General features: G+C 44.0%; 2 protein-coding genes and 1 long non-coding RNA gene across 3 annotated transcripts; 2 read left to right on the forward strand and 1 right to left on the reverse strand.

The window, feature by feature from the left end:
• Positions 1-2,540: 2,540 nt before the first annotated feature.
• On the forward strand, positions 2,541-6,492 carry LOC137356875 (immunoglobulin lambda-1 light chain-like). The gene is made up of 4 exons (XM_068022713.1): positions 2,541-2,580; positions 3,104-3,343; positions 3,434-3,736; positions 6,070-6,492. Exons 1-4 carry the CDS (start codon positions 2,541-2,543, stop codon positions 6,165-6,167), a joined length of 681 nt encoding a protein of 226 aa, XP_067878814.1. The 3' UTR covers positions 6,168-6,492.
• A 2,152-nt stretch (positions 6,493-8,644) lies between these two features.
• LOC137356737 (immunoglobulin kappa light chain-like) lies at positions 8,645-13,886 on the reverse strand. Its single transcript, XM_068022465.1, has 8 exons — positions 13,699-13,886; positions 13,095-13,427; positions 12,684-13,004; positions 10,862-10,963; positions 10,736-10,766; positions 10,480-10,532; positions 9,643-9,692; positions 8,645-9,121 (listed from the first exon to the last, which is right to left on the reverse strand). Exons 1-8 carry the CDS (start codon positions 13,751-13,753, stop codon positions 9,041-9,043), a joined length of 1,026 nt encoding a protein of 341 aa, XP_067878566.1. The 5' UTR covers positions 13,754-13,886; the 3' UTR covers positions 8,645-9,040.
• A 142-nt stretch (positions 13,887-14,028) lies between these two features.
• LOC137356971 (uncharacterized) lies at positions 14,029-20,678 on the forward strand. Its single transcript, XR_010971120.1, has 3 exons — positions 14,029-14,058; positions 16,547-17,243; positions 18,524-20,678. It is a non-coding gene; the product is annotated as an uncharacterized lncRNA (long non-coding RNA).
• Positions 20,679-22,294: the final 1,616 nt, after the last annotated feature.

Below are 22,294 nucleotides of genomic sequence, written 5' to 3' on the forward strand. Positions count from 1 at the left end.
TAATAAAGATCAAATATACTTTCATTAACATCAAAGTTTGGGAACATCGGGACAGGAGGAGGCCATTCAGCCCCTTCGGTCTGTTATCGCGGAACTGGAAAAGGCCATTTAGCCCCTCCAGCATGACCACCATTCGATGAGACCATGGCTGATCTGTATCTTAACTCCATCTACACGCCTTTGGTTCCATAATCCCAGCCAATGTCGACCAATCTCAGTTTTGACATTTTCAGTTGAGCCCTCCCCGCTTCCACAGATTTTGGGGATTTGGGGGGAGGGGGAGCGGTGACGAGAGGTGCAGATTTCCCCTCCCCCATTCTGTGAAGAAGTGCTTCCTGACTTCACCCCGAATGGCCTGGCTGTAATGTAATTAACAAACTGTCCATTGACTATAATTACATAGAAGATGAATACACAGACCCCGCCCCCCTCCGATTAACATATTACATGTCTAGAATTCAAAAGGAATGACCCCTCCGCCATTCACACCCATTCCAAGGAACTCCAATGGAACGTTTTAACTCATGATACTGAATGTAAGTGGGAAAATATCAGTTAATTCACATTTTGCATAACTCGAGAGGACTAAACATTTGTCCAAACATCCTATACGGAGGGAAAATTATGGCAATGTACAAAATACCAATGGGTTTTTATTATTTGATATACCAACTGCAATCTTCAATCGTTATCAAAACTAAAGGGATTCCATCGGAACCAGTATTTGAATGTTCAGATCCACCATCGCTGCTGATTGCTTTGACACAACAGGAATATGTTGTAAGAGCTTGAATGTAATCAAGATGGGAATTCTGCATGTCTTTGCAGCGGAGCTGGGAAGGGGCGCGGAATGCAGGAATCCTGAGGCTGAACTTGTAAATAAGAACAGGAGCGCCATCAAAATCGCAAACAGGGCCCATAAATGATGATCAACCGGCGGTGACCTGTGGCTAATAACACGTGGGAGTAAAGCACGGGAATGAGATAAGAAAGAACTTGCATTTCTATAACCCCGTTCACATCCTCAGGACATCCCGAGGCGCTTTACCGTACACATTTGAAGGGTGGTCACTGTTGTAATGTAAGAAATGCGGTCGCCAGGTTTTGCACAACAAGATCCAACAAATAGAAATGTGATAATGCTCAGGACACTTCGCTTACTGATGTTGGTTGAGGGATAAATATAAATAGGGAAACCCCCTCACCTCCCCCCAACTCTCTTCTTCCAAAAATGCTTGGTAGGGCAGACGGGGCCCTCCGTTTAAAGTTTAGTTTAGTTTAGAGTTACAGCACTGAAACAGGCCCTTCGGCCCACCGAGTCTGTGCCGACCATCAACCACCCATTTATACTAATCCTACACTAATTCCATATCCCTACCACATCCCCACCTGTCCCTATATTTCCCTACCACCTACCTATACTCGGGGCAATTACTAATGGCCAATTTACCTACCAACCTGCATGTCTTTGGCATGTGGGATGAAACCGGAGCACCCGGAGGAAACCCACGCAGACACAGGGAGAACTTGCAAACTCCACACTGGCAGTACCCAGAATTGAACCCGGGTCGCTGGACCTGTGAGGCTGTGGTGCTAACCACTGCGTCACTGTGCCGTGTCTCATCCGAAAGACGGTCTCTCCAACAGTGCAGCACTCCCTCAGTGCTGGCTCTGGGAGTGTCCTGGATTTTTGTGCTCAAGTCTCTGGATTGGGATTTGAACCTCTGATGCTTTGTCTCAGACCCGAGAGCGCCACCCATCGGGCACAGCGTGTGGGACAGGGAAGAGCCCGACACAGGAGACTGGCGGGATACAGATACTGAGTGAAACAGCTACTGAAATAATCACACAGTATCTCACCTTTCTTGAGTCTGATTTTTTTTATTGGAATAAGTAAGGGTGTATAAATTAATGTGTTCTCGGTGAATAAAACACAACACTCGGAATGAGGCGCATTTCCCCGTGCCCAGGTGAATGATACAAAGTAGTACAGTGTGTTGAATTCAGCACGACCTGCCTTTTGTCTACAGTTTCAACAGTCTGCACTGCACCCGGCCCTTCACCCGTGTTTAACACGAACTGTAACGTATTGGCCTTTGCAGGCAGATCTGTCCGTGGGCGCTGAACCTGTAAACAGGAAACCCACAGCGCGAATTTATACCGCGCTGCATTTTCCAGCGGGTTATTTTTAAACGCACCACCAAATTTGCACAAATGTGCATTTTCACATGTCTTTGGAGCCGGGCCGAGCACAGAGACACCCGAGCAAAGAGTCAGTGTAAATCTCACAGCAACTGCCCCGTTAGCAGAGGATGAGCTTCGGAATTCCCTGTGTGCTGTTGCATCTTTTCCCAGGTTTGTCCTCTTCAATTCTCATCCATGGCGGAATTCCAGCGAAAGATGACTGAGGTCGTCAGCAAAGTAGAAGATTGCTCCCCTACCTGTAGTCCCCTACCTATTAGTGTCGTGTTGAAGGGCTGCATTATCTCAGGCTGATTAAAACACACCAAGTGTCAACATTCTCCAATCCTTCTGAAGTCATGTTAAACCGAGGCCTCGTCTGCCCCTCTCAGGTGGATGGTAAAGATCCCACGGCCACAACTGGAAGAAGAGCGGGAGGGGGATGGGAATGGGGGTGGGGTGGAGGGGGAGTTGTTCTCCCCGGTGTCCTGAGGCCAATATTCATCCCTCAACTAACATCACTTATATACATGGTCCGGTCATTATCACATTGTTGTTCGTGGGATCTTGCTGTGTACAAATTGTTCGTGCTGTTTCCTACATTGCAACACTTCAAAGATGATCTTAATGGCTGTAAAGTGTCTCTCTCTGTCTCTTTTTCATGTTATTGCCTCAAGTTTATCCTCAGCCTTTGAGCCAATTATGATTGCTGATCATTAATGCCACGATGGTCCAGTTTATACTTTACTGTTGTAGCCATTTCCTCACATCAAACAGTATTTTTTCTGCCGTAACAGTCCGTCTTGTGATTATTTAGTTCTCTCAGTTATTGTCTGTCAGGCAATATCCCAGACTCCGGACTTTCAGACTGTCTCACATGGAAGTACCTTTACAGTGCATTGACAGCCGGGTTGGTTAGCAGGTGGAGTGGTTGACTGGTATAAACAGCTGCACCGGGAACATTTAAAACTGGTTTGCACCGTGACAAAACACGGCCTTCCAGCCGGAAGATTTTCCGGGGAAGTTAACGATGAATCGACTCTTTATTCTCTGATTATTCGGGGTGTGCAGGCAAATGATTCGGGCGTCTATTACTGTGTATCTAAGGAATTTAGCGGGCAGCCCTTTATGTTCGGAAACGCCTCGAAATTGCTCATTACAGGTAAGGATTACGTTTATTTGACACATTTCATCTTAAATATGCAGGAATTGATGTCGAATGGTGATCACATCTTAATTCCCACCTCGGCAGGGTCTCCAGTCATGTTTCTCTTCACTCCACCGCCGGCTGAAATTTCCTCCATGGAAAGGGTCCCATTGATGTGTTTGGTAAGCGGCCTGTCTCCCCATTCCCTTCCCATCCGCTGGAAGGTTTCTGGACGGGTTACCGAGGAACAGACCGATTCCGGGACAATAGACCCGGACGGGACATACAGTATCAGGAGTCACATCAGCGTCTCGGCGGAAACTTGGAGCAGCGGCGCTGTCTGTACTTGTACTGTTCAAATCAACTCTACAGAGAATCTTATCAGTGAAAGTGTCTCATCTCAGAGAGGTAACTACTAACAGTGACCCTTTACTAATGTATTTAATGCTGATTTGAGGCTTAGTGGTCTGCAATAACACTTTGTAAATTCAAAGACTTCCCTTTTCTCTGTGTCTATGCATCATTATCTCATCATTTTCCTCTCTCTTCTATGTCTCATGACTGCAATGTTTTTCTTTCTGAATTTTTGGTCTTTCTTTCTAGTTGGGACGAACATGTCTGGCGGGAGCAAAAGCATCTTGACTCGTCGGAAATTTAAATTGTAAAATAAAACTTCCATTTCCAGTTTACCACTTTCTCCCTCAATGGCTATACTTTGTTAACTGTATTGCATCGAATTTCCATCACAGAGACAGGCCATTCGGCCGAACTGCTCATGCTGGTGCTTCTGCTCCACACTAGCCTCCTCCCAGACATCTTCATCTCACCCTATCACCATATCCTTCTAATCCTTTCTCCCTCATGTGTTTATCCAGTTTTCCCTTAAATGCATCTCTGCTAATCACCTCAGCCACTCCCTGTAGTAGCGAGTTCAACAATAGAGGGGGCCATTACATTATTGGTTGTATTCTATAGGCCACTGTCTTTTGGGAAAGATGTAGAGGAAGAAGGGTGTCAAAGAATTAACAGAGATGTGCAAAGACTATCACGTGGTTATAAGGAGGGACTTTAATTGTCCTAACTTAGACTGGGATAGTAATAATGTAAAGGGCGGGGTGGAGAGTTTCTACAGTGTGTTCAGGAGAATATTCTAGATCAATGTGTTTCAGTCCTACGAGGAAAGAAGCACTTCTGGATCTTGTGCTGGGGAATGATGTGGGTCAAGTGGATCAAGTGTCAATAAGGACACATTTAGGTGCCAGTGATCATAGTATCACAAGGTTTAGTTTAGCTATGGAAAAGGGCAAGGAGCAATCCAGAGTGAAAATAATTAATTGTGGGAGGGCCAACTTCGACAGGGTGAGAACAGAACTGCCCCAACTCAACAATTGGCAGGCAAAATTGTAATGGAGAATAGACCTTCAAAGAGGAGATGGTTTGGGTACAGTCTAGTTAGATTTTCATGAGGGGGAAAGGTAGGACAAACAAATCCAGAGCCCCTGACTGATTGTGATAGATATCAAGATAAAACGGAAAAAGGGTGCACATGACAGATGTCAGGTGGATAATACAATTGAGAACCAGGCTGAATATTGAAAGTTCAGAGGGGAAGTGAAAAAAAAACAAATAAGAGAAGCAAAGGGAGAATGTGAGAAGAGACTGGCAGCTAAAAAGGGCAACCCAAAAGTCTCTGGGAAAAGGAGGAGTGGGGCCTATTAGGGCCCAAAAAGGGGATTCATGCATACAGGCAGAGGGCATGGTTGAGATGCTAAATGAGTGATTTCATCTATCTTTCCCAAGGAAGAAGATGCTGTCACTTCATGTTGAAAGCAGAGGCAATTGAGACAGTGGATGGGCTGACAACTTGATACAAAGGAGGCATTAGATCGGCTGGCTGGACTTAAAGCTGATAAATCTCCAGGACCAGATGAAATTTTTTCTTATCCTTCCATGGGATATGGCAAGGCCAGCATTTATTGCCCATTCCTAATTGTCCTTCAACTGAATGGATGACTTGGCCATTTTAGAGTACACTACATTGTTGTGGGCCTGGAATTACATTTAGGGCAGAATGGCAGATTTCCTTCCTCAGAACATGAGTGAACCAAATCGGCTTTGTGACAAGCCAAGAGAGTTTCCTGCAATATTACTGAGGCAAGCTTTCAATTCTAGATTCTTATTCATTAATCGAATTTAAATTCAGTCAGCTGCTGTGGTGAGATTTGAACCCAGGTTTCCAGGTCATTAGCTTGGATCAGTGGATGATCAGTCCAGTGACATAACCACTACGTCAAAATCTGTCCCAAAAATTGGCTAAGGTTGAAGATGATTAAGGATTCGATAGGGTTGATAAGAGAGAAACTATTTCATCTGGTGGGGGGAATCCAGAACAAGGCGGCAGAAATTTAAAATTAGAGCCAGGCCGTTCAGGGGTGATGTCAAGGGGCACCTCTTGACACAAAGGGGAGTGGGAATCTTGAACTCTCTCCCAAATAGCTGTTGATCCCGGGGCGTGGTGGGGGAAAGGGGGCTCAACTGAAATTGCCAAAATTGAGATGGATGATTTTTTTATTGGGAAATTGGATTAAGGGTTACAAAATCAAGGTAGGTAGATGGAACTAAGATACAGATCAGGCATGATCTAATTGAATGGTGGAATATGTTTGAGGGGCTGAATGGCTGCCTCCTGTACCTCTGATGATGGTGTGGATCATGTTAGTGGTTCCTGTTTTCTCTTATAGTCTCTTTATGCTCGCCTGGCCTTTCATGCGGATCCCGCACTCTGCTTGGACCGGAAACCGAGCACTCAGAGTCTGCTTCCGGATATGACGTGTGGTAGAATGTTTCCTTTGTTTTGCCCTCATTTCGATTGCAGCCTGGAAGTTTGAACCCCTGCAAGCAACTGCGATCTCAAGTTCTGTTACCGGCTGATTGCATTGAATCAATAATGAATTATCAGTCAGATGAGAGACTGAGCGTTACAGGACCCACTGGAGGGTCTGAACGGCTGACAGAAGCAGCGCATTTCCGAAAACTGAAATTTAAGCTTTCAGTTCAATCTCAACACGTTTCTTCTTGCTTGTGTTAGCATTTTATTTAGTTCATTGTGCATCTTTGTATCGCACGTGCGTAGGATATAATTCCAATAATATTTACAAGTTAAATGTGCAATAAAACAGGTTTTGAAACCCGAGCAGTGCGTTTGGGATTCCAGATGTTTAATTGTTCTACCAGATGTGCTCAGTGTCGCTCTTCGGCCAATTCAGACTACACCTGTACAGAACAAATCATGCGGTTTAAAAGAGGGGGTATGCCGACAAGAATAATACCAGGATTGCGAGTTTATAACTGTCAGGCATGATTGAACATACTGGGGGTCTTTTCTATAGAAAAGAGAAGGCTGAGGGGTGACCTGATAGAGGTCTTTAAAATTATGAAAGGATTTGACAGTGCTAACGTAGAGATGGTTCCACTGACAGGACAGGAACTAGAGGGAATCAAAATAAAACAGTCACTAATAAATTCAATGGGGAATTCAGGAGAAACGTCTTTCCCCAGAGAGTGGTGAGAATGCCACAGGGAGTGGTTGAGGGCAATAGCAAAGATGCATTTAAGGGGAAGCTGGATAAACACATGAGGGAGAAAGGAATAGAAGGATATGGTAATAGGGTGAAATGAAGAGGCGGTGGGAGGACGCTCGTGTGGAGCAGTAACACCAGCACGGAGCATATGGGCCAAATGGTCTGTTTTCTGTGCTGTAAAGAAATTTTAACTTTGTAAAGAGAACACACGGGCAGTTCCTGGAAGCGGTTTGCTGGTGATGTGAATTATTTGCATCAATAACACAATCCACTCCTCACATCAGAAACACAATTTAAATTTAAGAGTAAAATTCAAATAATGTTTCACTGAGATGATGTGATATATTTCAGTTACACCTTCAATTTCACAAACATTACAAAGTTGAGTTTGAGATAGTCGTTGTGATGATTAATGAATTTATGAGTTTGCTGCAAGAATTGTAACTCCATCCATCCCTTAATAGTCTTTCCAAACAAAAGAGGGAATGGACACCAGCCTGAAAATCATTTCTGGGGAGAAAGTTTCAGATTTTCGCTCTCCTTTGCGTGAAGAAGTGCTTCCTGACATCATCCCTGAAAGGCCTGGCTCGAATTTGAAGGTTTTGTCCCCTTGTTCTGGACTCCACCCACCAGAGGAAATAACTTCTCTCTCTCTACGCTATCAAATCAGTTAATTCCCTTAAACACCTCAATCAGATCACCCCTTAATCTTCTTCACTCGATTGAATACAAGCCTATTCCTTGCAACCTATATTCATATTTTAACCCTTTCTGCCCCAATATTGTCCTGGTGAATTTAGATCCAATTTATATAACCATAGAATACAATCTAAATTCACATGAAAAAGAACTCAATTGTTAAGAGCTCACTCAAATCCTCAAGAGATTTATTGGACAGTTTCTGGGAGATGGATATTGATAGAGTCTTGGCACGGAAATATTTGTACTGCTCCTGAATCTCATCGTGTTGTATCTGCTGATTCTAGAGTAATCAGAACGGGAAGACTTAGACTGATCTGACTCTGATGGGTAAAGCACTATAACCACACATGGTGTAATTCCCTATCTGACTGAATATCTTATCGCAAAGCTGTGCAAAGCTGGGATGAGAAAAATAGCAATTAGAGATGGAAAAAGCCCAAACTCCATTCGGATCGCCTTCTCCCATCCAGGTAGTCATATAAATGCAACGAAAATGGGGTTGCTATGGAAATACATCTCGACTAATGAGTCCACAACAGTCCCAGACATGAGGTGAGGGAAAACGCAGTGGTGGAGAGCTTTGGGAAGCCAAGCTCCAAAGTCACCTGTTCTTCTCAAACACACTAAACTCACCGTATGTCTCTGACATGTAGCTATAAAACTACATCGAGTCATAAAGTCAGAGAGAGATACAGTACTGAAACAGGCCCTTCGGCCCACCGGGTCCTTGTTGACCAACAACCACCCATTTATACTAATCCTACATTAATCCCATATTCCCTAACACATCCCACACTAGGGGCAATTTACACACCATCCACAGGTAAAATGGAAGCAAACATAATTTCCTGCAGCTCTGCCCGTGTTTCCCTCCTGATGTGATCTTATTCTGTAAATGAATAAACCCATCACATCCCTGACAGGGAAACTAGCCACTAACAGTGTCTCCATCCAGGACTGATACTGTCTGTTCAACAGGAATTGAAGTTCCATCCAGATGACATTTAATTCTAAGCTTATTATTGATCAATACAAACCTATGGTGCATTGTTATAGTCGAAGCGTAATTTATTTTATTTACATATAGGCGTTAACCACTAAACAAAGTCCTGTCAGTGACTGGAGCTACAGGATCAGCAGAAAAGCCTCAGAGAAACTCAAACAGGAAAACCCCTGATTCTTTGCTTAATGTTCTTGCGCACTTGAATTACACTAACACAGTCAAACATCCTTAACAATAATCAACACCCGTTATTTTACATCTCGCAAACGGAGCCGGACAGTCTTTGTAAACCCTGGCCAGTGCACGGATACAGTTTAGGTATTTGATGGGAGTTTCCTTGGCTCTATTCTTATTTCCGCAAGGCTCTGGGTTCTTTTGCAAATCCTGTCTCCTCCATAATTCACCGGATAGAAACCATCCGGGTTCTCATCTGCGACCCGCCTTCTTTTTTGTTTTCTTTTCCAATGCAGCAAACTCCAGGGAGGCGTAGATTGGTCCGCCCTGAGACTGGAAAATATATTACACATTAACATTCAAAGATAGTCCAAGACAGGTCAAACTATCTCGATTTATCTGTGAAACCACCGTTGGTCTGGTCTTATTCTAAATCTTCAGAGTAATTCCAGCGGATAATGCATGAGAACATTCCCTGGTTGGGTGGGGGTTTGGAGGAAAACGGGAGGCGGGGGAAGGGAGACTAATCTCACTGTAGAGATAAACAGAATGAAAACAGTAGAAAGCTGGAAATCTGAAATAGAAACAGCAACTACTGGAAATCCGCAGTAAAGTGTGACGGAGGCATTACACCGAGATGATTAACCTGCCCTTTCCATTATCAGATGGGGAGAGAGCTGTGGGATATGACCTGTTTCTAGTTGGAGATACGAGTGGGTTTGGATACAGATGAAGATGCTCCAGACTGTGACCTGCTCTGTTAACCATGTGAAATAAACAGCATGAGACATGTGACACCTTACCCTAAAAAATCAACTTCCTGTATATTATGCAAACAATTTCACTGAGCTTACCTGTTTTGCACCCTGATGTGTTCGCCTCGCCTCTGTTTGTCGATTGCCATCTGTGTATTAATGATTAAGATATGAAGTGAAATATTATCTCTGTCTGGATAATCCATAATTAATTCTAGAGGCACAGTGCGCCAGTGGTCCGCAACCATACCAATTTTCGCCAATACACAAATGATTCCCCAATCCGCCAATAATCGACTATTACACCAATGCTCCCTAATACACCAATGATTCCCCAATTCGCCAATGATCCGCCACTAACCAATGGTCCCGAATACACCAATGGTTCCCCAATTCGCCAATGATCCGCCACTAACCAATGGTCCCGAATACACCAATGGTTCCCCAATGCGCCAATGTTTCCCAACATGCCAATGGTCCCAATTACTTCAATGTTCCTCTAAAATGTCAATGGTACTCCAATACGCCAATGATGCTCCAGTGAACCAATGGTCCTCATTACTTCAATGTTTCACCAAGACACCAATGATCCTCCAATGCACCAATGGTCCCCATTACTTCAGTGTTCCATCAAGATGTCAATGATCTCCCAATACGTCAATGATCCTCATTACTTCACTGTTCCTCAAACGCCAATGGTCCCCAATACGCCAATAGATGGACTCGAACGATCTCCCACAATAGAGGTTGTCCGCCCTCCATTGTTCATCTGATACATTGCTGCCAGTTTTAATAATCGATAATTAGAGTTTTTTGTCCGATCCACAGACAGGAACACGATTTAGAACATTCTGATGGCGGGAAAAGGACTTATTTGATCCCTTAGATTTCCCGCCTTTGATATTCAATCTACACTAACATTTCAATCCAACTCACCCGATCGTCGCTGATTCCTTTCCCCTCTTTGCGTTCTCTCTCTCAAGCTAAAACTGTATGCGAACAAAAACATCAAACAAGTGTTACTTCTTTTAAATGCTGGGTCAAGTGCTATAAATAGAATCAATCTCAAAAGAATGCAGAAAATATAAACATATACCATTGGAATGGTTGTTGGGGTTTAACTGGCTTTGACACAGTGTTAAACACAGTAAGGCCGTTAATGATGAATTTTACAAATGGTTCAGTTACTCACTTTTCATTGTGGCCTCTCCTGACTCGTTCTTCTGAAACAATAAACTGTAATTAGCATTTCAAACTGCGAGAAGGGAATCACATTGAACAATTATTAAAATATCCCTAGTAGACATTAATTCCTCACCTGATCTGCCTCTTTTATGAATCCAAATGGAAATGAGGATCAAGAATAGAACCAGGATCACGGCTCCGGTTATGGCGGCGGGAAGGATCAGCTTGCACGGTTCTACAGAAACAAAACACTTAGAAACTGCTGCTCGGTTAAAAGTCATTGTTTTCTTGGATTCTCTGATGGGAAACCTGACCCAGTTATAATCTCGCGGTGTGAAATGAAAAAAATAACCGCCAATGGGACCGATATTCCGTGAGTGAAGGCATAGAATGGAATAAATGGCACAATGTTTGATAGTTGAGATCATGTGACAGACAGCATTGTCAGTATTACCCCATAATGATAATGTACCACTATTCTAAAACATCAAGCCAATCTTTTATTTGAAAAATGAGCCATGGAATCAGACAGCACAGGAGGAGGCAATTCGGCCCATCGTGCCTATGCTGACCCTTTGAAAGATCTATCCAATTAGTTCCAGTACACCCCAACTCTTTCCTCCACAGTCCTGTGAATGTTATCCCTACAAGTATTTATCCATTTCCCTTTTGAAAGTTACTATTGAAACTGCTTCCACCGCCCTTTCAGGCAGCGCGTTCCAGATCACAACAACTCACTGCGTAAAATAACATATTCTTACCTCCCCCTCTGGTTCTTTTACCAATTATCTTAGATCTGTGTCCTCTGGTTACCGACCTTCCTGCCAGTGGAATCAGTTTCTTCTTATTTACTCTATCAAAACCCTTCATGATTTTGAATACCTCTATTACATCTCCTCTTAACCTTCTCTGCTGTAATGTGAACAATCCAAACTTCTCCAGTCTCTCCACATTAACTGAAGTCCCTCATCCCTGGGATCATGGTAATATATCTCCTCTGTCTTGAGACTTTTGAAATCCTAAAGTGTGGTGCCCAGAATTGAACACAATCTTCCAGCTGGGGCCTGACCAGTGATATATAAAGTATAACTTTCTCTTGTGCTCGATTCCTCTATTAATGAAGCCAAGGATCCAATATGTCATTTAACAGCCATTTCAACTTGTCCCTGTCAGCTTCAAAGATTTATGTCCATGCACCCATGTGCTTTATCAGTGTTAAACTCGAACACTTTCTAACAAAATCAATTTCAGGGAAGTCTCATATCCTGAGTTTAATGTTATATCCCATTGCTGAAATCACAAAGCAAAGTTAAAATTACGTCAGTTTTACGAGGAAACTGGAGATTGATAAGGGAGGTTCCTGGAAACGATAAAGGAAACGGGTGGAAATGAGAAAGCATCTCATCCCAGCAGACGCGTCCATTTTACCAACAATTCCATATCTTCACTGCTTTCTGCTCGTAAAACGGGTTCAGTGTAGAATTTAACACAAATCCACTCCAAGATCCACTTCCTGAAAGGGCGGTGGTAGTAGATTCAATCATAACTTTCAGAAGGGAATCGGATTATTACTGGAAGGGATAATTTTTCAGGGCTATGGGGAAAGGGTGGGACTGATTAAATAGCTCTTTCAAAGGACCGGCACAGGCACGATGGGCCGAATGGGATCTTTCTGCTCTTTCATTCTATTATTCCAAGATGACACACACAAATCTAAACTCACCCGAGAAAGTATTTCCAAGAACAGATCTCCATCTGGGACAGAGAATAACCGTAACTTCTTTCAACTTATTTGAACAGACTGAACACACTATTTGTCCTGATATATTTCTATATGTATGTTTATCCCGTGCAGATGTTTGATTTACAGACTGCAGGCGCTTAGAAGCCAGTGAACTCCTCCAACTGACGCTAAAGCTGAAGACAAGCCTTCATTGTACAAATCACCAACTCACCTGACACTGCTTTGGAGATGGACACGCTCTTTGTCCAGGATTTGCCCGGAGACCCCAGTTCAGCAATACAAGTACAGACACCGCCGCTTCTCCAGTTTTCCCCCGACACCATTACATGACTTCTGATGCTGTAGGTGCCGTCCGGCTGCATTGTACCGGAATCGCTCCGTCCCTCGGTGAGCTGGCCGGAAATGTTCCAGAAAATAACAATCTGCTTGGAGGAAACGCCACTGACCAAACACACGAAGGGGACGGTTTCCCTCAGATGTATCTCACCCGGCGGGACAAATACCAGCAGCGCCGTCTTGTTAGTGGAACTGTCTGGACACAGATTGAGACACAGTTAACGATTAATTTTCACCAAATTATAATGCTGTGCATGATCTAGATTCAATTTGCTCACTCTCTTACCTCCAACCAGTAGTTTGGATCCATTCTGGAGCGGTGCATAGCCATCCCTATAAGCACAGTAGTAGGACCCGGAGTCATTCACCTGGACATTGTGAATTTTCAGTATCAATTCATACTTGCTGTTGCCTTTTTTAGAAATAAATTTACAGTCGGTCCCATCACAGGGTGGAATATCGATTAGTCTCGGGGCTTCACCCACAAGTTGCTTGTACCAGAAATAGCTCGTCACCAATATCACTTCGTAAGTTTGGTTACAGGTTAGTTCCACCGTATGGCCGACTTCAGCTGTCACTGTGAAGGGACTCTGAGACAGAAAGGGCCCGGATCCTGCAACTACAGAGATTATTGTAACATTACAGCTGATTATTGAGAGATGGAAAGAAGCCGCTTTGAAACACATCGCCTGGGATTGAAGAACAACCTCATTATTTCTTTTAGATTTTGTTGGCTTTATTTAATCTTCAATTTTCCTTTTCTTCACTTTATAAGAGTAGCAGAAAGTAAACTAATATTATCAGGCCCAATCCCTTCACCGGATAACTCGGCGCATCATCACCGCAATAAACACTGAGTCTGGCTGATTCCATTTCAGAATCTCACTCACCGTAAACCCGGAGCACTTGGAAAATGATCATCAGAGAAAAAGCTTCTCTGAGCATCCTGAGGCCGGAGCCGGGGTGAGTTCTCCCCGTGCTCGCTCTCAACAGTTTGTTTGTGCAGGCGGAGTGGGCGCCGATTGACCTGAGCCCAGTCACAGTGAGTTGCGCCTCTTCAGATGCGGTGGAAAGTGTGACGAGCTATGGAAAGTATGACACCATTTTCGGTGCAGGGTCCTGGTGGATCTCACGTCTCAGACATTTGACCCACTGTGGTCAGCGCCTGCGCGTCACATCGGCCAATTGGCAGAATGGCTATAAAAAGCTTTGCTGGATTGTCCTCCAGACTGGGTGGCAGAAAGCTAATGGTATTAATTTCAGCATTTATCATTCTGTTAAATATTATTTTTGCAGTTAATGCTTAATTCATACCCGGGGGCCAGGTGTCGATGGCATTTATTGCCCATCACCAGTTGCCCCTTGTGAAGGTGATGGTGAGCTGCCTTCCAGAACCATGGCAGTGATCAAGGTATATCACAGTGCTGTTAGGAAGGGAGTTCCAGCATTTTGACCCAGCGACAGTGAAGGAACGGCGATATATTTCCAAGTCAGGATTGTGTGTGACTTGGAGGGGAACTTGAATGTGTTGGTGTTCCCATGCATCTGCTGCCCTTGTCCTTCTAGTTTGTGGAGGTCACGGGTCTGAGGCGTGAAAGCCAGGAGTACAGAATGTAATCCAATATAGTTTATTCTGTGAAGAGGTTGTACAACATCCTTGAAATAGCTGTTTGCACCGAGACTGGAAACTGATGGATGAAGCTGTGCTACTGGTCTGTTATTACTCACAACACTGGAGAGACGGAGAGTTAACGCGGAATTCTAATGGGACAAACATGTTCATTCACTGCACTTTTCTAGAATCTGAATGAATGATTCTCTTTTAAATTCAGGCCGACCATTTGAACATTCCATGCATCTCCCTCCTTTCTGTTAAGTCTCATTGATTTGGTTTCCACAGACTGCATCTATGGTAGAAATCGCCAGTGAGGTTTCACCAGTATTAAATGTTCTGAATTCATTGTATAATTCTATTTACTAATGGTTTGTGGATGGACTCGGAAAAGGCAGTTTCAAACACGGATGGTAATGTTACACAGTATATTTTAATCTTGGGGTGTTTGCAACTGTTCACTGCACAGTTATGACTTCTTTGCAATAGATGTTCAGCTCCTTTGATGTTACAGTACAACAACTGCTACAACAACAATAACAACTTATATTTATAAGAATCACATAGAATTTTACAGCACAGAAGCGGGCCTCACGGACCATCGCTGTTGGCTATGCTCCACACTAGCCTACTCCCACCGCCTCTTCATTTCACCCTATCAGCATATCCTTCTTTTCCTTCCTCCCTCATGTGTTTATCCAGCTTCCCCTTCAATGTATCTCTGCTATTCCCCTCAACAATTCCATGTGAAAGCGAGTTCCACATTCTCACCACTCTTTGGGTAAATCCTGTAGTCACCATTGGATTTATTAGTGTCTATCTTATATTGATGACCCCTAGTTCTGGTCTCTCCCACAAGTGGAAACATTTTCTCTACCTCTACCGTCTACCTTCTTGAACACTTAAAGAATTTAGAGACCTCTATCAGGTCATCTCTCAGCCTTCTCTTTTCTCGAGGAAAGATCCACAGTCTTTTTAATCTTTCCTGACAAATGTAACCTTTTAGTTCTTGTATCATTCTCGTAAATATTGTCTTTTCCTTCTCCTGTGCCTCAATATCATTATTTATAATATGGGAGCCGGAACTGTGCTCAGTCCGTCCAAGTGTGGTCTAAGCAAGGTTCTATATAAGAACATCACTTCTCTGCCTTTCAATGATATTCCTCTCGAAGTGAATCCCAGGGCTTTGTTCGCACTTTTTCCAATAAAGATCACAAACAATTACATCAAAGGGGGTTTGCTTTACAATTGTTTACAGCGAATGAATGAACCAGGCGTTTGATCAGCAGCAACAACAGGCCAGCACCTGAGGCTTGTCTTTACCGGGCTTGTATTTAGACCCTGGACCGAGGTCACACTCCACATTCCACGGACGGTTGGTTGAGTGAGTTCACTGTTAAATAACCCTGGCAGAATCGGGTCACAGCATCCAGCGGTGTTTGAGGCTGAGTCACTCAGCAGTTTATCTTCTCACCGGAATGGGACCATTTTATTCCTTTGATTTACATTGCGTCTTCCTGAACATTTAATTTGAAAGCGTTTCTTCAGGAGGAAAGAACAATTTGATAGAACAACATCTTTTGATGAAAGCAATTGTCTAGTAGTTTATTGTTATTCATTCTTGGAATGTGGGCGTCAGTTATCACGCCAGAATTTATTGCTCATCCCTCAGTGCCCTTGAGAAGGTGGCGGTGAGCTGCAGTACTTGCACTGTTGTTAGGGAGGGAGTTCCAGGATTTGGACCCAGTGACAGTGAAGGAACGGCGATGCAGTTCCAAGTCATAATGATGTGTGACTTTGAGGGGAACTTGCAGGAGGTCTATGCACCCACTGGCCTTGTACTTCCTGTAGGTGTAAGCCTGGGCGCGTTGTTGCAGTGTTGCTTGCATGTGACAGTACACACTGCAGCCCCAATGGGCCGGCGATGGATGGAATGGATCTTTAGTGAATGATACTGAGGATCAGTTATTCCTATCCAAACACCGGGCTTTGCAGCTAAACAGGGTGCGGTGTGACATGGAAGAGAACACTGTAAGTGAGGTTACTGTACACCAGTCTGCTCTCTGAACCTGGGTGATTTAACACTGTGCGGTTTAACACTGAGTCTCGCTGTTTGACCTTTGCAGGCAGTTGTGTACGTGAGCGCCAGACCTGTAAAAACAGGAAAACCACAGAGAGCTTCCACCTCGGATATTATTTTCCAGCTCAATCACAAGTTAGTATGAAATTGGGCCAGCGACTTCCACCACTCGCTGCACTTTGCACATCTCGTCGAAGGCTGCCCCAGCAGAATGGGTCTTTGTGAGGTTCACAGCAAGCGCTGTGGTCACAGGCAATGCGCCTCTTTGATGCCAGCACCCTCTCTGTTTCAAGGTACCCGACTCGCTTCTTTGTCATTTAAGGTCAAACCTTTCTGCAATAACATTTCAGACGTTCAGTAAGTTACAACATTGTGCGCTCAATTCAGAACCAGTTCTACCAGTAATAAATTCTGCCACGCGCTTAAAATATATATTAATGTAACTTGCAGTTTCCAGCCGGCATCATTCTTCTGAAGATGTCAAACCTTGACATGGGTTCCACAGGAGTCTTCCAGATAATTACAGGGAATTTACAGCACGAGTCTGATGCTCCGATTTTCTAACTGGATCAAGGTTCCCATCAGAGAATCCCAGGAAAGAGAGGTTTGATTGAGCAGCAGTTGCTAAGTTTGTTTGTAGAGATGGTGCATTCTGACACTACCTGTCGCCATAACCATCGCGGTGATCCTGGTTCTACTCTTGATTCTCATTTCCATTTAGATTCAGAAAAGCTGCAGTTCAGGTAAGAATTAATGTTTATCAGTGTCAATTTAATCATCGTTCCCAGTCTCACTGTATTTAACACTTTGCCAAACCCAGTTAAACCCCAGCACACATTCCAATGGCGAAGATCTTTTAATATTTTCCACGTTCTTTTAATACTGATTTTAATATCTTCAACATACATTAATCCACAGTGCAATCCCAGCAGTTAGTGTTTATATTCGAGATATCCATATCTTGAAGTTTTTAAATCTGTACTGGTGGACGCGATTCCCCCAGTGGGGATGCTGCTTTTACTATCTTAGCCTCAAAAATCATTAAAATAAGGCAGAAATGAGACGACATTCCTGGATAATTGTGATGCGAATTCCAAGCACATTCCTAAATGGTTTCCATCATAAGTCGTTATTCAAAATGTAAGCAGTTGTTTATTTGTGTGTATCTTTGTGTTCATACATGTGCACGTCTGTGTGTTTATCTGTGTGAGTGCGTGTGTGTCTGTGTTTGGGTAGCCTCTATTTATTCTTGGGATGTGGGTGTCGCTGGCAAGACCAGCAGTTATTCCCCATTCCTAATTGCCCTTGAGAAGTTGGTGGTGAGCCGCCTCCAAGAACTGCTGCAGACCATGTGGTGCGGGTACACCCACAGTTCAGTTAGGGAGGCAGTTCCAGGATTTTGACTCAGCGACAATGAAGGAACGGCCGATATATTGGCAGGATTTCCAAGTCAGGGTGATATGTGACTTGGAGAGGAACTTGCAGGTGGTAGTGTTCCCCTGCGTTCGCTGCTCTTGTCCGTCTACACGTAATTGCATGTGTTTATTATGCTTGTGTGCGTGTAGATGTCTGTGTACCTGTGTCTGTGTGTCATAACGAGACGCTGTCTCTACCTGTCTACAGAACTAAACAGCGAGCTTGACACCCCTTACCACTAACCGTCCTATCCAATCATGCTCCAGACACACAAGACTATGGCTTGCAGCTAGGGGCACCATAGAGGCGGATTCTACTCCCTGTCACCAATATCCAGAGTCCACAATCCAGAGTTCTTCCCCATGACCCTGCAACCACTGACGCTGGCATATGAGGAAATGTCTGGATTGGTTGGACGTTTATACCAATCAAACAGTCCTGTTGCCTGAGTCGATATTTTGATTTGAAGGGTTTTGATTTGAGGTATTTTATGATTTATATTCGTCTCCTGTTGTCTATAAACAGTAAGATACGTGCTTTATGGTTAACAAGTAAACTGATATAAACACGATTTAAATATCGACATATATTCTTAATATATTTCCAGGCTCGGTGCACCCCGTGTGAACAGACTGTTAAACAGGCTTGAACTCAAGTGGTTTCCATCAGATTTACAAAGGGATCCATTGCCGGCGGAAACAGTTATTTAACTCTGCGATGTTGAACAACGGAGACACTCAACACACACCTGAACTATCTTAAACAAAGGTGGTTAAGATGTTTAAAAGATTCAATAGGGTGGATAGAGAGAAATTATTTCCTTATATAAAAGCAAAATACTGCAAATGCTGGAAATCTGAAACACGAACAAGAAATGCTGGAAAAACTCAGCAGGTCTGGCAGCATCTGTGAAGAGAGAAGCAGAGTTAATGTTTCAGCTCAGTGACCTGATGAAGGGCCAGTTTCCTGAAACGTTGACTCAACTATTTCCTCTGGTTGGGGGGAGACAGATCAAGGGGGCAGAACCTTAAAAGTAGAGCCAGGCCGTTCAGGGGTGATGTCAGGAAGCACTTCTTCACATAACGGGGAGTGGAAATCTGGAACTCTCTCCCCCAAAAAGCTGTTGAGGCCGGGGCACAATTGGAAGTTTCCAAATTGATATTAATAGATTATGGTTGGCTCAGGGGATGAAATGTTACAGAATCACGGAATTTGAATGGAGTTAAAGATACAGACCAGCCACGATCAAACTGAATACAGGAACTGCCCTGAGGGGTGTTTCTTATATATGTTAAATACATGTTCAAAGATCTCACCTGCGAGTTGACCTGCAGCTCACTCAGAGAAGAACCTGATTTGAGTAGATATTGCTGTCGGCCGCTAGGGGCGCTCTATCTCTAGTTTCCATGCAGCGTCCCTTAAACCCAGGGTCCGTCAATCGCTTCACTGTGCATTGCCTAAACAGCGACTAACATTGACCTATCAATTTCCCTTAGACTAATTAATTAAACAGGACTGATTGATTTACCGGATAGTAAATCTGCTTGATTCTTGAGAGATCTTGTTGCGCCCGTTCTATCTCTAAAATGAATGCTCGTGGAACCGTGTTCTTTCCCAGAGTATAGTCGTGAGTTACACTGCCATCGGATTTAAAAACACTGCACATCCCGGTATCAGCAGTGGCTCAGTTACCACTTGAGTCAGAAGGTTGTGAGTTCCAGTCCCAGTCCAGATCTCAGGATGTCTCAAAATACTTTACATCGAATGAAGTACTTTGGAAGTACGTCACTCTTGTAATTTAGGACACTCTGCCACCAAATTGGGCACAGCAAGCTTCCACAAACAACAAAGTTCGAATTACCAGATGCTTTAGTGATGTTGGTTGTGGAAATAACATTGAGCAGGCCAGCCCTGCTCTTCTTCAAAAGAGTGCATGAGTTATTTTACGTCTGAGGGGTCTCGGATTGACGTCTCATCCGAAAACCGACACCTCCGACAATACGGCACTCCCTCAGTACTGCACTGTGTCTGTCAGCCTATATTGGTGCGCAAGCCTCTGGAGTTGGAACAGAATCCACAATCCTCTGACTCAGAGCTGAGTAGAGGAGGTTGTTATATTCTCTAAATGCTGAAATGAACACTCTCCGAACAGAATTGTCAACCACAAGGCCAAATAAGGAGGGAAAATCCTCCGCTGAACCAACCAGCAACTGGCCATTCCTGGGAAGACGTGAACACCTTGGATAATACCTGGGAATTAAATCCAATGCACAATAAAATTGTACAGACGGTATCTGCACATGTGTGTTTCAACATAACATACACCTTGCGGATTAGAGTCGCACACACTTATTCTGTTCCAGAATAAAATGAATTCCAGTGCTGACACATTATAATACAAAGACATTTACTCGCATTAAATTGCATCTGGCATTGGTTTGACCATTTCACCTTTCTGTACATCTCATCCTGAGTCTGCTACTATTATGCTGACTATTTATTGCATTGTCAAATTTCGCATCATTCGTAAACAGCGAAATTGTACTCCCTCCAGCAAAGTCATATATATATTCCTAATCCGATGCCCTGGAGGACCCCACTGCATACTTCCCTCCAGTCAGAGAAAGCATCTGTTCATCACCACACTCTGCCTCCTATCCCTTAGCTAATTTCAGTGCCCAGGTTACCAGCGTGCCTTTAATACCATGTGCTTCTATTTGCTGAATAAATCTGTTATGAGGTACTTTCTCAAATATATAATATATATGCATAAATTTCATATATCATAAATGAATTGCATGGTTATTTGGATGGAAAAATATCAGGTCTCTGAGGAAATGGGAGTGTGACTAGTTTACACAGGACCATCACTGACACGATGGGCCGAATGCCCTCATTCTGTGCTGTAACCATTCTGTGCTCCTATAACAACCAAAGCACGGCCTTCACCAAACATTTTTGCCACTCATTCAGAAACTCAGCGGTCTGGATTTTATCAAATGACATGAAGTCCCAACACCAGAGTCATTTGCGGGTCACGTGGCCGCGCGGGTGGGTGGCGGGACCTCCGTGGCGATCTTCCCCGAAAGAAGGTCTGGCTGGAGGTGGCCGAGAAAGTCTAAAGCTGCGGGGTGGTCAGCCAAATATGGATGCAGTGCTGGAAGCGCTTCAATGACCCAGTGAGGCCTGGCAAGGTACGTGGCATGCATGATGGCAAGGTGGCAGCCTTGAATGTCTTATATGGCGGCCACGAGATGTGAGGCAGGATGAAAGGCCCAAGCACAGGGAGTCTCCAAGAACCACTGTGTGCAGTGAGCCACAGTGACCTCTAACAATGTAGATGGAGGAGGAAGCGATGGAGATTGGTTGGGTGGCAGCAGGTCAGCCTGTCGCAGGGGGTTGAGGTGGGTGTGGAGCCCAGACAGAGTGAGAACAGCGATGGTCATGGTGCCAAACCTTTCACTAGTGTTTGCAGTGATGTCTCTGTGGCCCTTGATAACAATATGTGGCTTTGGATTCCCGACAGGCAGGAGGATGTGGGTGGATATGGAGGTTTTTAACACCACTCTCAGCTCTCCTGCAGGACCAGTGGTCGATGAGATGCCAGCGAGGGCATCGGAGCCAGCACTTGGTGTTTGGAATCAGCTGGAACCAGTAGCCAAGGGCTATCAGCAGCGAATTGTGCTTTTTGATTCGAAGTCACTAAGCACGAGTGCCAGTGAGGCCCATGCTTTAACTGGGAAATTCACAATCGTGAGGTGCTGGAGGAGAGTTGAAGGGTTCACCAGTGTCACCACACTAAAAGTTTCTTTCAATTATTTGGCCCTAAACTGCTCATGATTCAGCGGAAATCAATACCAGTTCAACAGCCTCCAAAGGACAGTAGGAGGCAGAATGTCTCTGTATTTAATCTGTGCTCAAGGGGTGTGCATTTCGAGACTGGGAAATTACACAGAATTACATCGAAATTACAGCACAGAATCAGACCATTCGGACTATCTGAATCGTGCTGGTGTTTCTGCTTCACACGAGCCTCCTCCCTCTCCTCTTCATCTCACCTATCAGCACATCCTTCTATTCCTTTCTCCGTCGTGTGCTTGTCCAGCTTCCTCTTAAATGCATTACTGCTATTCACATCAACCACTCCTTTGGTATAGAGTTCCACATTCTCATCACTCTCTGAGTAAAGAAGCTTCTCCTAAATTCCTGATTGAATTTATTAGTGTCTATCTTATATTAATGGACCCTAGTTTTGGTCTCCCCAACAAGTGGAAACATCCTTTCTACGTCTCCCCGATTGAAATCTTCATATTTTTGAAGAGTTCCAGCCTGTGTCACATTTCACAGAGCTTACCCCCCACCTACCCAACTTGATTAG

The sequence above is a fragment of the Heterodontus francisci genome, chromosome 46 (genome assembly GCF_036365525.1).
Source record: "Heterodontus francisci isolate sHetFra1 chromosome 46, sHetFra1.hap1, whole genome shotgun sequence".
NCBI lineage: Eukaryota > Metazoa > Chordata > Chondrichthyes > Heterodontiformes > Heterodontidae > Heterodontus > Heterodontus francisci.